Source organism: Thalassophryne amazonica, chromosome 4 (assembly GCF_902500255.1).
Source record: "Thalassophryne amazonica chromosome 4, fThaAma1.1, whole genome shotgun sequence".
In the NCBI taxonomy this organism is placed as follows: domain Eukaryota; kingdom Metazoa; phylum Chordata; class Actinopteri; order Batrachoidiformes; family Batrachoididae; genus Thalassophryne; species Thalassophryne amazonica.
Genome location: NC_047106.1, coordinates 48,395,678 through 48,413,448, shown reverse-complemented (window position 1 = coordinate 48,413,448; position 17,771 = coordinate 48,395,678). Strand labels below are relative to the sequence as shown.

The 17,771-nt window shown below is 41.4% G+C and overlaps 1 protein-coding gene across 1 annotated transcript in view; it reads left to right on the top strand.

Annotated features, from left to right (window-relative positions):
* Window positions 1-17,771, top strand: part of LOC117508169 (calsyntenin-2-like) — a 1,041,373-nt gene that overhangs the window by 751,809 nt on the left and 271,793 nt on the right. The window contains exon 6 of the mRNA XM_034167838.1: window positions 4,493-4,678. Within this exon, the coding sequence (XP_034023729.1) occupies window positions 4,493-4,678 (186 nt within the window). The remainder of the gene's footprint in view (window positions 1-4,492; window positions 4,679-17,771) is intronic.

The following is a 17,771-nucleotide window of genomic DNA, read 5'->3' as shown; positions in this document are numbered from 1 at the left end:
AGACTTGACTAGACTTGAATGCGTCCAACTTGTAATAGGTTTGCGTCCACAGTGTACACGGCCTCTCACTCAGAATATGCTGGAATAGAGATCATGTGATCATACCAAGTGTTCTGGTACTGGTACCTCTTCTGGTACTGTCAAAGAAGAAGAAGAAACCCCTATAGATTCTCTGAGACCCATTGGTGCCAGTGCTTATCCCCAGATTCTGTAGCTGATAAGAGTTTATGACTTCACCTGTATGGGACACCACTCTATCACAGGTCACCTCCCAGCTAAGACCTGTACCCATTTCCTGCTGGATGATCTGAGACAATGTAGATAAAGTGTTTTTTTCCAAGGAAGCAGACAGGTAATGAGACTCAAACTCAGGTGTACATATTGGTCCTTTTCCTTCTGAGCTAAACCGCTCTCTCAGTATATGCAAAATCATGCTTTTCAATTTCCAAAAGCGGCCAAAACAAAGCATTTTAGAACTACACAGTAAATAAAGGAGCAATTACTGCAGAGCTGCTCATACTGTAATTACTCCCAGCTCTTATGTCCAGTTCGGCCTAATCGTCTGTTTACTACACTGTAAATCTGTTCCCATCTTGTACCACATTAATCCCTTAATTATATGTTGCTGTGGATGAAAAAAAAAAAATGAAATGCATGAATGTAGCTGGAATGGCACAAATATACAGAATATGGAATGATTATCTATAAAGAAGAGGTGTTATTCACGCTTGTTTGTTGTTCTTTTGTAGCATGCATTATTGTTGGTGTCTGTTCTTATCACAACTACTGACAATCCCATGGTAACAAAGCTGCAGAAAAGCTACAAAACTACAAAAGTGAGGTGTGTGTGTTGCTGATGATGGAATGAGAGAGTGCACACTGCATATTTAACAGGCTCGTTGGCAACAAAGACAAATTCTGTTTGTTCTATTTTACAGATAGACAGAAGTGGTTGTGTGATTTTATTTTGTGTAATGATTCCATGTTGGTTATGATGTCACGAGTTTTCTGAGCGAGAGAAGAGGTTGAGAACTTGCGTGGGCACCTTCAGAATGAGCAAATGTTTCTTATGCTCGTCGTTCCATTTGTGGTAACGAGCAGGATCAGGATGCAATGGACAAAACTCTGACAAACACAAAGAGACAAATCCAACACAAAGGATTTGGGAGAAAAAAATAGGCAAAGTGAAAACATTGCAATGGCATGAAATAATAGCCTGCCTGAGCAGCAAACACAATTCACAGCTGACAGACATGACGGCGTAATGACTACTGTTGCTAATGCAGGTACTGTACCCCACTCCAAAACAGTGGAGCAATTTCATTTGGCGAGGACATGCCACCAGACGAGTATTGAGTTACGATGCCAGTCACTGTCAAAGAAAATTGGAAGTATTTTTGTTTTAATGTTTGCCTTAATGGACAAAATGAAACCAAAAAATAACAAGCATGCTGTTCAGAAGACTAGACACTCAGATTGCATTAGTCTGCCAACACTTAAAGTGCACAGAGATGCACATTCTCTTGCGTTTTTTGTTATGTTTAAAACCTCCTGGATCCAGCTTTGTATGTGGATCACTTTAAAATGTATTGTTTTATATATACAGTAAAACTCACATATAATGGATTCAGGTGGATCAGTGCCCATTATAATTGAAATCCGCTGTATGTATAAAACAGACAAAATCTCTTATATGTATGTAATAGATTTGTTACAGCCGGACGGCACCGAATGATCTATGGGGAATCCCCAGAACTCAAGGTCAGCATTAAAATCCTGACTTTGAGTCGACTCCACTTCTTTATACAATCATCAACCTCCAAACCAGCGGTACGGTACATGTAATTTTCCACCATGAATTGCGGGTTATTTGAGTGTCTTTTTCTGACTCCTTGTTGTAAAGTTGGTCATATTTGTGAACTTTTTTCTGTCAAACGTATTTTGTTTGTGATCAAAATGTAATTGTCATGTGCACTGCAAAAACTTTCAAAATATGACGGGAGAGAAACGAGTGAAACTGGAAAAGTGCCAAATCACAGCTCTTGTGGTTTCCATCATTTAGCAGGTGCATGGGTTCGCAGCCACACAGAGGGCTCTGATCTAAAGTGGCTGTCCATGGTTCGTCACACTCAGGGATATGTGTGAAACTTAACACCATATTACAGCACAGGCAGGAAGCAACAATTTGTTTATAATCGCCAGCCTTGAATTATGTCCTGCCTCATTCAGGCGGCGGGTCTGAGCACAGTTGAAAAAATAAATAGCCAGTCTTTTAATAAAGGAAATATGATACCCACTTTCCTCGAATCGGCTAGTGTCAGTGCTGAACTTTATTTCGTACATTACTGGGCACGTCCCAGACTGCTCTGTCTGGTACATGCAAGGGGTTTTTTAATGGAAATACATTAAGAATAAAAATAAGAACTTCGTTAACCCTGAAGGAAATTGTTTTAGGGCGATGGAGTGGGACATTTTGTCCGATGTGAGCAAAAATCCTTTATCACCTTACCTTTACGAGGAGGTGATTGTCTTGTGGTTAAGCGTTGGGCTTGAGAGCAGCGGATCGTCGGTTCAAACCCCAAACCCTGACTGGACAATCACTAAGGACCCTTGGGCAAAGTCCTTAATCCCCAAGTTGCTCCCGGTGTGACGTGAGCGCCTTGCATGGGAGCACCCTGGCATCGGTTTTGTGAGTGAGTTTGTGTGAATGTGAGGCATAATTGTAAAGTGTTTGAGCGTCTGACGCAGATGGAAAAGTGCTATTTTAATTCATTTGATAGTCCATTTGATACAAAATCTGGTACATATGGTGTTTCTTACATGGAAAATCATACCAAAGCATTTAGCTTTTGTCAGATGAGCAGTGGTGGGCACAGGTCCGATAATCCAATAACCGATAATTATCGAAGATAAAGTTTTCATTATTGGATTATCTTTTCAGATAACTTTGAAAACCATTATCGGACTAATTATCTTCTGATAAATTTTTGGCCTTAAAATTCCACACAAAATATTTCATAATGGCAATGTGAAAAAGTTTGGGTTTTTTTTGTTTTAGATTTTTGCAAATGTATTAAAAAAACAACAACAAAAACCTAAGAAATCACATGTATGTAAGTATTCACAGCCTTTGCCATAAAGCTCAAAATTGATCTCTGGTGCATCCTGTTTCCACTTATTATCCGTGAGATGTTTCTACAGCTTAATTGGAGTCCACCTGGAGTAAATCAGTTGATTGGATATGATTTGGAAAAAACACACACCTGTCTACATATAAGGTCCGACAGTTGACAGTGCATGTCAGAGCACACAACCAAGCATGAAGTCAAAGGAATTGTCTGTAAACCTCCGAGACAGGATTGTCTCAAGGCAGAAAATATGGGGAAGGGTACAGAAACATTTCTGCAGCTTTGAAGGTCCCAGTGAGCACAGTGGCCTCCATCATCCCTAAATGGAAGATTAGGTCCATCAGGACTCTTCCTAGAGCTGGCGCCCGTTGAAACAGGCTGCACCTGACCACAATTTTGAGCTTCATGGCAAAGGCTGTGAAAACCTATGTACATGTGATTTTTCACATCATCATCATTATGGAATATTGTGTATAGAATTGTGAGGAAAAAAATATTTTCATCCATTTTGGAATAAGATTGTATCATAACAAAATGTGGAAAAAAATGAAGTGCTGTGAATACTTTCCAGATGTACAGGGGGGTTCTGGGGTTTTATGTACTTCTACCAGTGTTGTAGAAATCAGTTTGGAGTGTACAGGTACTATTTGTATTGGATGAGTGAGTGTTATGACATTCATGTGGGCATTTTTTTTTCTTTGATTGGTGCACTCACAAATTTAACCTCTGCATTGTGTATGTTGTACTCCACTCCGTTGCTTCACTCGGGATGCAAATTCATGAGCCCATCATGGGAGGCAGGCACTCTGCCCACAAGGCTAAAACCCATGGGCTGTGACATCTGTGGCCAGAGCGTCTTTTGACGTTGGGGAGTGAGATTTCACTCCCCAACGCCAAAGACCTGCTGGTCTCTGTCACACCTCAACCCCCTAAACCTCACTCCCATCCGGGTCCTGGCACCCTGTGTTGTGGACTGTATGTTGTGCTCTACTCTGTCTTTCCACTTGGGACGTGAACAGACAACAACAGCACTGAAAACATTACGTTTGCTCCACTGCTGTTCCAACTTTGCTACGAGGGGTGATGAGATGTTTGGAGCCTGATCCAGGAAAAAAGCAAGGCGTGGTTCTCCATCTTTTGCATTCTGAGAAACCAACTTTTCTCAACATTACATTCAGTGAGTCAAAATTTCACACATTCCTGAGAAATGCTGGTTTCTCAGAATGCAAAAGATGGAGAACCACGCCTTGCTTTTTTCCTGGATCAGGCTCCAAACATCTCTCACCCATTGTAAGCAACAACCACAGTTAATCCATCATGTCTCTATCCCTAATGCTCTCCCTCCTTCTGTATCTCTTTATCAGGTTGGAATAAACGAGTGGACTACGATCCAGGAACAGGCAGCAAACAGTTGTTTCCCAAGATGCACCTGGAGACGTGTGGCGGCCCTCTGTCATCTGTGAGGACCACGGTGGAGCTGCAGACCAGCCACATTGGGAAGGGCTGCGACCGTGAGACCTACTCTGAGAAATCTCTGCAGAAACTTTGCGGTTGGTTCTGCCGTCAGCAAAAATGTGTCCATTTCTGTATCCATGTGAGCCGGAGTGACAGTGGTTTGTACTTGGGTTCATAAGTAGTCAGACAGTGACACATACAGTGTGTTGTAATTTTGCTTCTGGACATCACCACAAAGGAAATGAAATTAATCAATATGTCTTTACACTATCAACATTAACTTTAGTTCAAGGGTTTCACAAAAAAATCACAAACCATTTTAGAAATTATGACGATTTATACACATAGTCCCTCAATTTTTTAGAGTTACTGTGGACAGATTTACATGCAGTAACATACTATTTGTATGTTTGTAATGATTGATGTCGTGAAGTCCAAGTCATATTCAGTGACTTGTAAATGTTCATGTTTCCTTCCCCTGAATGAAAAATGTAAAACTAATAGTTTGTATTTAACCCCTTCTAAGTCTGTGTATCCCATTTTTTATTTGTGAGATACTGACAAGCCAAAATGAGGTGAGTGGTAGGGGGTTAAAATAATCCTTATATTTAGAATGTCCAGTTACTTTTGGAGTATGAACATGGAGGCAATATGTATGCAAATGATCATAATTCCAACTCGATTTTTATTAACCCTTTCAATTACAGCTGAAAGTCTTGACTACAAGCACATTTCATTTCATTTCAGCTCCATCATGATGATGCACAGAGGCAAAATAAAAAAAAAAATCTGTCACCATCCACCTACATATGAACCTGACTTGATGTTGAGTGGGCTTTACTGTTGTGCAGCTGTGGGGAAATTGGATGGTGAGAATGTGGACTATGCAGTAGATGGCTGTTCAAAGATGTCTTCTGACTGAAGCAGCAAACTGAAAGTCAGTGCAGTAAATTAAAAGTATAGCTGCCGCTAAAAGCATTATGTGCTGTTTTAAAATTTTATTCTATATGTGTTTCATTTTTGTGAATTTGTGTTTTTAATGTTAAGCACTTTGTACACCAGTCGGTGCTCTAAAGCACTTTATAATAAATGTTGATTGATTGATTGATTGAGAGAGGAGAACCTTCCAGAAGGCCAACCATCTCTGTAGCAATCCACCAATCAGGCTTGTATGACAGAGTGGTCGGAAGACACTCCTTAGTAAAAGGCACATGGCAGCCTGCCTGAAGTTTGCCAAAAGGACTCTCAGACCATGACAAACAAAATTCTCTGGTCTGAGGAGACAAAGCTTGAACTCTTTGACGTGAATGCCAGATGTCATGTTTGGAGGAAACCAGGCACCATCCCTACAGTGAAGCATGTTGGTGGCAGCATCATGCTGTGGGGATGTTTTTCAGCAGCAGAAATTGGGAGACTACTCAGGATTGAGGGAAAGATGAATGCAGCAATATACAGAGACATCCTGGATGAAAAGCTGCTCTAGCGCGCTCTTGACCTCAGACTGGGGTGACGGTCTTTCAGCAGGACAATGACCCTAAGCACACAGCCAAGATATCAAAGGAGTGTCTTCAGGACAACTCTGTGAATGTCCTTGAGTGGCCCAGCCAGAGCCCAGATGAATCCGACTGAACATCTCTGGAGAGATCTGGCAGTGGCTGTGCACCAACGCTCCCCATCCAATCTGATGGAAGTGGAGAGGTGCTGCAAAGGAATGGGCAAAACTGCACAAAGATGGATTTGCCAAGCTTGTGGGCTCATATTCAAGAAGACTTGAGACTGCACTTGCTGCCTAACATGCTTCAACAAAGTAAAGAGCAAAGGCTGTGAATCCGTATGTACACATGATCGCTTAGTTTTTGGGGGGTTTTGCTAACAAATTTGCAAAAAAACCCAACCATTTTTCATGTTGTCATTATGGGGTGTGGTGAGTAGAATTTTGAGGGGAAAAAATTAATTTACTCCACTTTGGAATAAGGCTTTAATGTAACATGTGGAAAAAGTTTTGTCAGACAAAACCGAAGACAAACAGAAGAGCTCATTCACTGTGTGACTGTGGCAAAGCTAGCCCCATTGCTACACAACCCATCCTGATTCTTGCATGAGTCTTTCACAATAACAGTGCAGTACAAACGGGTGATGTCATCACAATTTTGACATGGAAAAGGAGAAAAACTTCTTTAAAACTCATTATTTTCTGCTTTTTACAATATGATGGGAATCTCGGAATTATTATTATTTTTTTTTTTAAGTGGGCATTTAATGTTTAACACCCCCCCCCCCCCCAAAAAAAAAGTTTTGGGTGGGAGTTTAACCAGCTTCCTTCAAAAAAAGGGGTGTGCTGTTGCACGACCCTGGGCTCTCAGACCCACAAATATGGTATTTCACATCATGACGTTAAGAACATTATTTTCACTGAAGTCTTGTAACTTTTTCTCTTGGTTTTACTTGCTTCTTAACTGTATCTTTACAACTGCTGTGACTCATGAAAAGTGTAAGATCCTTCTGTGCACTCAAGAATAAAAAAGTCTTTTGTGTGTTCCATAAAGAGCATGCATAATGGCATTAAAATGACTGGTTGGAGGGCAGTGTGGAGCAAGACAGAGAGAAGGGCAGACAGAAAAGTAGAGAAAACAGCAAGATAGCACTCTGTAAAGTAGGGCTAGAGTGGATTGAAAGACAGAGGTGGAGAGGAGAGGAAATGAAGGAAAGAGTGGCACAGAGTGCTCTTTAAAATGGAAATGGGCTCTCCCAGTGATGGCTGTGACGAATAATGACGACCCCCTCTGACTACTTGAAGGTGCTGTCAGCATTTTTACACACACACACATAAAGTAATCACATCGCCATCACCCACACGTTCACACAACTGCATACACATTTAAAAGCAGCCAACAACCTACTGCGCACACACCCTCCAGAGACGACGAACAGCGTGAAAGTGTGATGATGCATCATTTTCTTAAGCACCTCTATCCATCTTCCCTCCCATCATCTCTCACTCTGCTTTTTCGCACCTTTCACATGAAGGAGGCTGGTGGAAACTACACACGATGCCTTAAGTCTGTACATAAAAACAGCAGCGGATGTTCCCCCACTCTGTGTGCCCACAGGGAACAGCAAAGAACACCTGTGTTTCAATATTATATCTGTGATGATGTGTTTCGTACTCTGAAGCCCACATACTTACACAATAGAAATCAGCAACAAAGCAAGAGTGCGGAATTGAAGTGGATGTGTCTTTCACCATCTGTTTTTGAAAGCATGACCATAAATAGGTAACAGTAGCCATGAGCATGAAGACATTAAAGGCTACAGTAATCTGACCTTTAACCCCACTTACCTTGACCTTCATCCAAATGACTTCCCAGTGGCTGACCTTACCAGGGCAGTTCTAGAACCACCTAAGTATGTACCACTTTGGACCCAAATTGGGTTGAAAATCAAATTCCTTGATCTTTGTCAAAATAATTTTTGTAAGGGCAATTTTGGAGTCAACCTTCACTGACCTCCCACGTTTTGTAGAAATCAGCAAAAGGTCTTGGGAAGAGAAGGTCAGCAAACAGACAACTTTTTCTTGTTGAGGATCAAAAGACACATCATTCCTGTTCTGTTATTTATTAAAGGTATGTAGAGATATTTGCAAAAGGGACATCTTTCCTACTAAATTTACAAAAGGCCTCTTTCCTGTAGTGGTATTTATAAGAGACACATCGTCCCTGCTCAGTTACTTATAAAAAACAACTTTTACAACACACACATTCTTTCTTCCAGTTCTGTGATAAATGTTTGGTTTTCCCTTTCATTTGCACTTAAATATATACTGAAGAAAAAAATCAATTTCTTTTGCATTTTACGGGAACTAGACCAGTAAGCTTTATTGAAGTGAGTACTGCAAACAAAGAATGATGGAATTCTTGTATTGTCAGAAAGGTGAAAAGGACAGAAAAATAAAATCCATTGAAATTCACTGTGTAAATGCAGCAAATTTGAAAGATTCTTGATCAGATTTACTGTAAAATTTTCAATGGCTAGGTAAATCTAAATTTTCTTTGGCTTTTAGATTTTATTTCTTTTAATTCATGATGTAGAGATTACTTTTCACTGTGAGTTTAAAGGGCAGAATTTTAGAAATTTTAATATGAAAAGCCTGAACTTTTGTTTTGTTTTGTGATGTCAACATGACATTAAAGGGGGAACTAACTTTCATAGCACTGTATCAAACATTGTGGGTTCCAGGCTGTTCACAAACACACAGGGGTGAAAATATAACCTGCTCCAACTTCATTGGCAGAGGTCATGATGATGATGATGAGGATGGTAATGTAGCACCTCTAGAGATGCACATGGCCACTTACAGAGTTCCCAGCAGTTTATTGTGATAAACTGCTGCAGAGACGACGTGGTGAGGCGTACGAGGTGCCCGCCTGACGATTTTGTGAGGGAGTTCAACACAGCGATTTTTTTGGTTTGTTCAAAAATCAAGCAACACGTGGGCGCTGCCCCGTGACTGAGACGAGGAGATGATAAGTGGATGAGAACTTCACCCTGAACTGCACAAATTTCTTAAAGAATGCCATTCACAGGCTGTCGCAGTCCAGCGAGATACTAGCCTAACTTTTGCATGTTGCTCGTCAACACCCAGAAAACAAAATAATTCCATCCCACATGACATGTAATAGGTGCAGCCATCTTGTGTCAGAGTCCCCACAGCAAGATGCCTGTGTATTTTGTCTCAGTTCCTTGCGCTGGCAATGGTGTAGGGTTTGTGCATGGGTGGGTTCAATCATCTCAACCAGCTTGTGCAAGTAATAAATCAAAAACCCATAAACACTTATCATCTTGCATGTCTCCAGTTTAAAAGGACAATAACGAGGACAACATAAATATCTGTGAACTCTGATACAGTACACGAGATCAATCAACCCTAACTAAGCTAACAGCTTAAGTGAGCAACTGTGGGTGAGTCATGATGCTCACACTGCCTTCCAAAAGTATTCACCCTCTTAGGCTTTTACATGTTTTAATTTGTTTATGCTATTTTGAACAGAAAAAGTAATTCAGGCTTCTCTGTGTTAGAATTTCTAAAATTATCCTCCTTAAACTCAAACTGAAAGGAAATCTCTTCAACTTGATATAAATTAAATCAGCATATCAAAGTCAAGATGATGGGTTGCATGAATAATGGCACCCTTTAGTATAGCAAAAGTAACTCATTGCTTTTAAGTCATTTTCCTTCAGAGAAGTCAGGATGGATACATGAACATTTCCAAGTCATTGAATATGTCTTGGCCTTTATTTACATCAATTATTAAGAAATACAAACAGTATGGTACTCTGTGGTAAATCTGTGTGTCTGCAGTTCTCCAAAACTGAGTGACCGTGCAAAAGGGAGAATAGTGACGGAAGCCAGCCACCAAGACACATGACATCTCTGAAGGAATTATAGGCTTCTCTGTGTGTGATTGGAGAAATTGTGCATCGGACAAATTTGGCCTGTTGCATCAGCATTTTCAGGTTCATGGTGAAGTGAAATAGAGAATAACTTTCATAAAAGTTTACTGGTCACATCAAGGCTTGAGTCCTGCAAGGAGCTCCAATGTTGTGATTGTCAGTGTGCAACATTCTGTAATAGACGGTTTGGCATGCTGGAGTCTACATAAGTTAATGTGGACAGGCCAGAGTACCTTTAGGAGCATCAGCATAGCCTTGGTGCTTGGGACATCTGCCTTCTTCAGGACCTCAGTGTTGGTGACAAAGTACTGCCACTTTACACCCAGAATGGTATTGGAGACATTTCTGAGGGAAGCTTTCCAACAGTTTGATGTGTTTCCAGTATAAGAACCATGTTTGAGACCCCATACAGCACTGTGTTGATGCAACTACTTTGTTGACATGGATCTTTGTGGAAAGTCTCAGGGAGTGGTTTAGCCACACTAGTTTCTGGAGGTACACAAGCTGGAGCTGTGGCTTTGCAGATGTGATGGTCCCACATCCATGATGACTGTAGCGTCTTTGCCAATATCCTGCCTGCCCTAGATATGTGAACTGGTCTAAGACATTGAGTTGGGTGGAGTGTATATCTTCCTTGAGGAGTCTGATGCAAATCTGCATCTGCATCAGGCTGATGGTGAGGCTAAATGCCCAAGCTGTATCACCAAAGTGGTTTACGGCTGTCTGTAATGTTTCCTCAGTATGAGTAAGGGGGCTGTGGTCATCTGCAAACAGTTCCAAGATTAGCTCTTCAGATGTCTTGATATGAGCTCAGAGATGATTGAGGTTCAAGACGCTGCCATCTGTACTAAACCCATTTAAGTTACCTTTGGAGAGATCTTCCTTGACCTCTCTTAACATCAAACTAATGAAGATTGTGAAGAGCATTGTGGCCAGGATGCAGCCCTGCTTGGCACTATTTCTGATGGGGAAGGGTTCTGAGAGCTCACCACAGCCCTAATGGAGTTGCCTGAAGTATTAAGAGAAACTTCGGTGGGCCCCAAGCTTCGTCAGTACCTTCCATAGCCCATCTCGGCTGACTGTATCACGTGCTTTGGTCAGGGTCAATGAAGACTGCCCATGTTTTGTTTCCTGCACTTCTCCTGCAGCTGGCAGAACACATTGATCATGTCAGTCATTTCTCTATTTGTTTAGAACCCCACATTGGCTCTCAGGAAAGTTTCTTCAGCAAAAGCAATTGTATATATGTATATATATGTGTGTGTGTGTGTATTCACATCCCAACTGCCGTCCAACAGTCGCACCTAGTGAGATCGGACCCTAAATCAATGCTAGATCAGTTATGTTTTTGAACCCAAAAACGTGTAAAATAGAGCTCAGGTTGGAAAACTGTCATTCTTGTTAACGTACAACATGCAAATATTCACAAATGTCACATCACTCTATTAATATCAATCCTTCATTTCTGTCAAAAACAGGACTATGCCAATTAGAAACTGTGCAGACGAGAAAATCAGTATTTTTCAGCGAACACTGTCAAGTAAACTGTCCCTGTAGACATTTCTCTAATTAACATTTTCTTCTTTGATATGCAAACCAAACCAAAGCCATTCAAAAATACCACACACATGCACAGTCTGCCTCATGATCACAGCTCCAGTGAAGAATTTATACATTTGCACAGTTGAGCTGGTGCCACATGGCTGTTTTAATGCCTGCCTTGCTTCCTCTGCCTCTCATTTAGCTCTCATATTCACAAAGGGAAAACTCTTGGACCTGCTGTGAGTTCTGTTCAGGCATACTGCAGTCAAGCACGCAAGTCAACAGAGACCAATGGCTCCCAATTAAACCCACTCTGCTTTTCAGACATCTGGGCTGCAGTGCAATCTGTCTGTGCATGTGTGTAACAGCATATCAGTTTAATATTGAGTTCTGCCTGCATGCGTTTGTGTCACTCATCACATATTGTATGTCGACTTTTGTGCTTTGTTGGTGCATGTGTACACTGTATAGGCACTTCCTGTAGTGTAGTTTTGGGAGTTCGTGCCGCAGCTGAGAGTGTAAAGCTGTAAATTATTTAGCAGGGACACAAGTGCCGCTCAGCCGTGGCATTGAAGTTTGGAAGGAAGACTATTGCATAACATTGCTAGTAGCACGGTGGGTTAGTGGTTAGCACTGTTACCTCACAGCAAGAGGGTCATGGGATCAAATCCCACCTGTGGCCTTTCTGTGTGGAGTTTCCATGTTCTCCCCATGTTGTGTTGGTTTCCTCCGGGTCCTCCGGTTTCCTCCCACATCCAAAGACATGCAGGTTAGGTGGATTGGAAACTTTAGAATTGCCCAGGTCTCCCTAGTAAAAGAGGTCTTGATCTCAATGGGACAAACCTACTTAAATTTAAAATTAAATACTACTGCAAGTACAGCTTTTATGATGGAGTCACCAAGTGCACATGCTTGCCATCATCATCATCATCACCCTTTCACTTTGTGGTGGTGCATAGGCCAGCAATTGCTTGTTTCTAATGTGCATGATCTTCACTCTGCTCTGCACTGTGCTTATTGATGGGGTGGGTAAGGTCTAGACCAGGGATGGACAGCCAATTACCTCAGCAGGTGGCTTTACTGATGAGGTCCTTCTCCCATCTTAAAGTCCAGGGACCTCATGTACAAAACGTGTGGAAACATAGCTTACGCCAAAACCCAGAATCTGACCGTGAGCACAAAAAAATTCAGATGTATTGTATCAAAGTGTGTGTAGACATGGATCCATGCATGTTCGGGTTGTACATCCTAATCAACGTGGAATTGAGCACACGTGCACACGCACCAACTCCTCCCTGGCCATGCGTCTATCTGAATATGCAAATTTCTTCAAATACTTTTGTTGTCTCGTGTTTACGGTACCATAAGTGTGGAGTGTTAGAACCTTTGGAGGCAGTGTGCAAAAACAACAAAAGCTGCAGCTCAGTTGCCATTCTCAACACATCTCATCCCAATGTAAAATGAAAATGAAATGAGTGTGTCCTTATGTGTAAATGTTGAGGCCAGAACAGCGCACACACACTGAAGTAAAAAAAATATTATGTGTGCGGTGGCTGACAGTGTGTGACATTCACAACATTACACACACATTTATTGACAAATACTGAAACAGTCAGGAAGCTCTAGTTCCACCATCAAGAAAAAGAAAACACATTAACCCTCTGGGGTCCGAGGGCATTTTTTGGACAGTTCACTCGCCTGGCATAAATGTTTTATTATTGCTGTTAACAGCTCTCCCTGCATCCCACAATCAAGTTTTATGTCTCTTTTTTTCAGGACAACCGTGCTTTCAGAATATATAGTTTTTGTTGTGTTTTCTAAGTGTATAAAAGGTTTACAATCAGAATAGCAAGGAAAAATAAAGCGAAAAATAATTTCTACACACATTATTCAAAACACACAGCAAACTATAATAAACAACTGTTTTGACACTTTATAAAGGCATTTGAGGTCTTGTGTGAAAGACTGTACAACAAAAAGGTTCATACAATAAACACAAATGCAACATTTTGAACAATATATACAAAATGGTCCTATGCGTTTTGTTATTTTGATATGGTAAACAGTGCTTTACGCTGAGAAAGCAACAGAGTTATCCAGTAACATTCACATGCAAACTAGTGGAACATCCTAATAGTTACACACTCTTTGTTTGAGCACGTGAGATTGTCATCAGAGGCTTTCCGTCTGCTCCTGCTTTCACTGATCGCTGTGTGTAATGGCACAGGGTGCACTGAGTATGTACTAATATTATGTACTCATTGGAGCACCCAGGGGGCTATTCAAATGGGCCAACTAGTAACATATCACTCCTGAAAACGGTCTTTGGCTTTTCACGTCAGGTAAATCTGCCCTACGATTGGATTTTGGAAAACCATGTGACGGTGAACCAGTTCCAATTGGACACTCACATTGTGCACGTCATCACACAGCTCTGCGGAGTTAACTTTTCAGCAAAAAAGTAAGTTTCTATCTATATCGTTAAAAAGTTATTTATGATTTAGTAAAGCTTGGTTTTAGCCATCGTATATGACGTTGTCGGCCCCAGAGGGTTAATAATAAAAATAACAAAAAAACATATTTGAATACAAACATGCTCAAATGTGCCCATGCTGGTTATCGCTAGGAACAATTACACAAATAAACTATTTCACCACCAAGCAGCCAACCATCACGAGCTGTACCAGCCTCTTGCCTGATGCGCATTATGCATCACATATGATATTAACAAAAACAAATTCCTCATGTGATCTCACTGTTATGTGTGGTGCTAAACACACTGCGCTTCCTGGCAACAGGGGCATTCCAGAAGGAGCTGGTTGATCGGTCAGGAGTTCACCAGTCAACCTTGAACCGAGTCATGCCAGCTGTGTGGAACACAATCATCCGAATCTCATCCAGGTACATCACATTTCAACATTAAAGTGCTGTGTGGGCAAAGACAACCCCTGGCTCCTCACCTTATTGCGGCCACAGTTCTGAGCACAACTCCAGTAAAGGCCCCCTGACACACGATTTTGATGCGTGCACTTGCACACACTGTGTTGTGCAGGAGAGTAAACTTGTCAATAACAGGTGTCGACTGAACGTGAGAGGGGACGCTGGCGCATGCAATTGCGCAAGGAGGAATTTTGAAATGTTCAAAAAATCTTTCACGAATAAATGTCATGCAACACGAGCTACTCGCCAACACTGTGCGCAGCTCGTCAAGCCGTTGTAAAGAAGTGAGTGGTTGCGTCAGCGCACGCATTAGAGCACAGCTCAGCTGAACGATTATAACAGATGTTAAATCTATCATAAACATACTTTTATAGCTGCACACAAGAAGGAAAGAACGTGCAACTGTTTTACCAAGCCATTACAATATAAACATGACAAATATTACCTTTATAGATGTTCAAATGCCCTCGTTCAGCGCTATGCACAGAAAGCTGCGGCTGGAGCGCTCCTCTGTGATTCAGGAAGCGATAGAGCTGTTTTCAACAGCCAGCTCGAAGAGAAAATGATTCTTCCGCTACAAATTATTTTACAGAAGCAGCGTCCAGCGCACAACGCATGGCAGCCAGTGGAACAAAGCCTGGCTTCCAGCTGGGAACACACTGGGTGGGATCGTCAAGACGATGTACGTGCATGTACGCGGATCAAAGTCATGCAAGTGTCAGGGGGCTTTAACACTGACTTTGGTAATCAAAATCTGATTATAGCCAATTATCATCATTTGCAAGTCAATCGTCTCGTTCCCTTAATACATGTTGTAGGATTGCGCCATTTGCAAGGTACTCTGACGCTAACCCAGCCATTGTTAGTACCATTTTCTTCATCACTTTGCGCATGCCTTTATATCCACCCATATAATTGCAAACACATGGGTGTGTTAGTTATTCATCTGCATCGCTGATGTGCACATCACTCTGATGATTTCATGTTTTCAGCGTGATACCAATTATTAAAGGACAATAATTAAAAATCATAACTTAAAAATATTAGAGTTCAGTACAAAATTAAAAAAAAAAGAAGATCAAAACAGAAATAAAGCCATAACTGTTAAAAACCTCCCAACATCAAGATTACTGGCAGCTGACAACAGGTACGTTTTTAGTTTAGATTTGAAAATGTCAAATGAAGTCTACTGCTGTCAGTTTGTTCCATAGCTACAGTGAGTAAAATGTTAAAGATCTACTACCTGCTGATTTCTTGAACCTGGAAATGTCTAAAGGTGATGCCAACTCATTTTCCTGAAATCCTAAAAGGTTTTTTTGTCAGTTGTTAAAACATAAATGACTCCATTATCGTATGTTTAAGACAGCGTAATAAGCCTTTACTGCTCAGTGTACCATTTAGGTGTAAATTACTTAAAAATACCAGAAAGTCACAACATGTTAATAACACAATCTCATGCCAAGGTGTCCTCTTCAAGATGGATGCTCAGTAACATTTTGTCACTGTTGGACAAAAATGACATCCTTCAGTGTCTCAAAAGACATTAAAGGAGTGTTTTTGTTTTTTTGTTTTTGTTTTTTATGAAGCAATATGGGCATTTTGATTTTTGTTGACAATCTGAAGTAATTAGATTTTTCTTTGAGAATCATTGCTATTGTATATGTTGACTTGAATGTAAAACACTTTAATATATTTGTCTGTAATGTGAAATATGCAGCACAGAAGTGTCTTTTATGTGCAGTACTTTAAAAACAAAAGCTGTGCTGTGTGGATGCTTTGGGATAAAACTTAGCTCGATTGATACATATTCAACCCAGTCTCACGCCATTCGTGATGCCGTCACGAAAGGTAAATTAACTTATTGGTTTGTGAATTAATGCCGTGGCAGTAGCGCAAAATGTGGGGTGATGCGGGGGTTATGGTTAGGGTTGGTGAAGGGAGAGCATTAGGTTATGGTTAGGGTTAGAGAAGGTGTAGGGTTAGAAATAGTAAAATAAAAAGCCATGTCACAAAATATGACTTTGTGACGGGAGCATGAAAAAAATCCATGAGACTGGGCTGTACATTTTATAGGAAGCATCATGACCGAAGCGCATTGAATCCAAGTACATTGTGACAAAGTGAACAATGTGCCACTGTGAAAGTGATCATAAATGAACAGCAATAACTTAAGGTATGTAGATAAGGATGGGAAAAAAGCACATATTTCTTGGAGTATGTGTCCCACAGTGCCACAAGCACCTAATGTGGGACTGGTTGTATATTCTTTATTTTGGGGTCAAATTATTAATATATGAGGTCTGTTAGAAAACTATCCGACCTTTTATTTTTGCAAAAACTATATGGATTTGAATCGTGCGCTTGCATCAGCCAAGCTTGAACCTTCGTGCACATGCGTGTTTTTTCACGCCTGTCGGTTGCGTCATTCGCCTGTGAGCATGCTTTGAGTGAGCAGTGGTCCACCCCCCTCGTCGGATTTTCATTGCGAGGAAAATGAACGATTTGGAGCTTTGCTGCATCAAATTTTTCCAGAAACTGTGAGAGACAGCCAGGTGGAAACCATTCGGAAGATTCAGACGGCTTTTAGGGTACGATTCTATGGGGATCACACAGATTAAGGAGTGTTACAACCAGTTTAAAGACGGCGCACAATGACGGAGGGCGCGCCGCGCTCCGAGCGGCGATTGACAGGCTGAAACGACCAGATCATTTCCAAACTGAATGCTGTGTTGATCCGGGACGTCGTCTGACTACCAGAGAAATGGCAGAAGATGTGCACATAGCACTTTTTCGCCACATTCCACTGTTACAGGAGTTTTTGTCATGGAAAGAGGAGCGGAGGAATTCGCCGCAGAACTGCTAATTGCGCGGGACAAAAGCACCTCCGTGTTTGTCTCACAGGACATGTTGTAACATGCCCAGCTCTTGCACCATTCAGAAGATTCAGATGGCTTTCGGTGGCTTTTCAGTCGTGTGACTATCCGAGAAATTGTGGATGAGCTGGACATGCCACAACATGTCCTGTGAGGCTTCATCACGGCGTTGCTTTTTGTCCCGCGCCATTAGCGGCTCCATCCCGACGTGCGAATTCGTCCGCACGTCTTTTCATGACAAAAACTCCTGTAACAGTGGAATGTGGCTAAAAAGTGCTATGTGCACATCTTCTGCCATTTCTCTGGTAGTCAGACGACGTCCCGAATCAACACAGCATTCAGTTTGGAAATGATCTGGTCGGTTCTGCCTGTCGATCGCCGC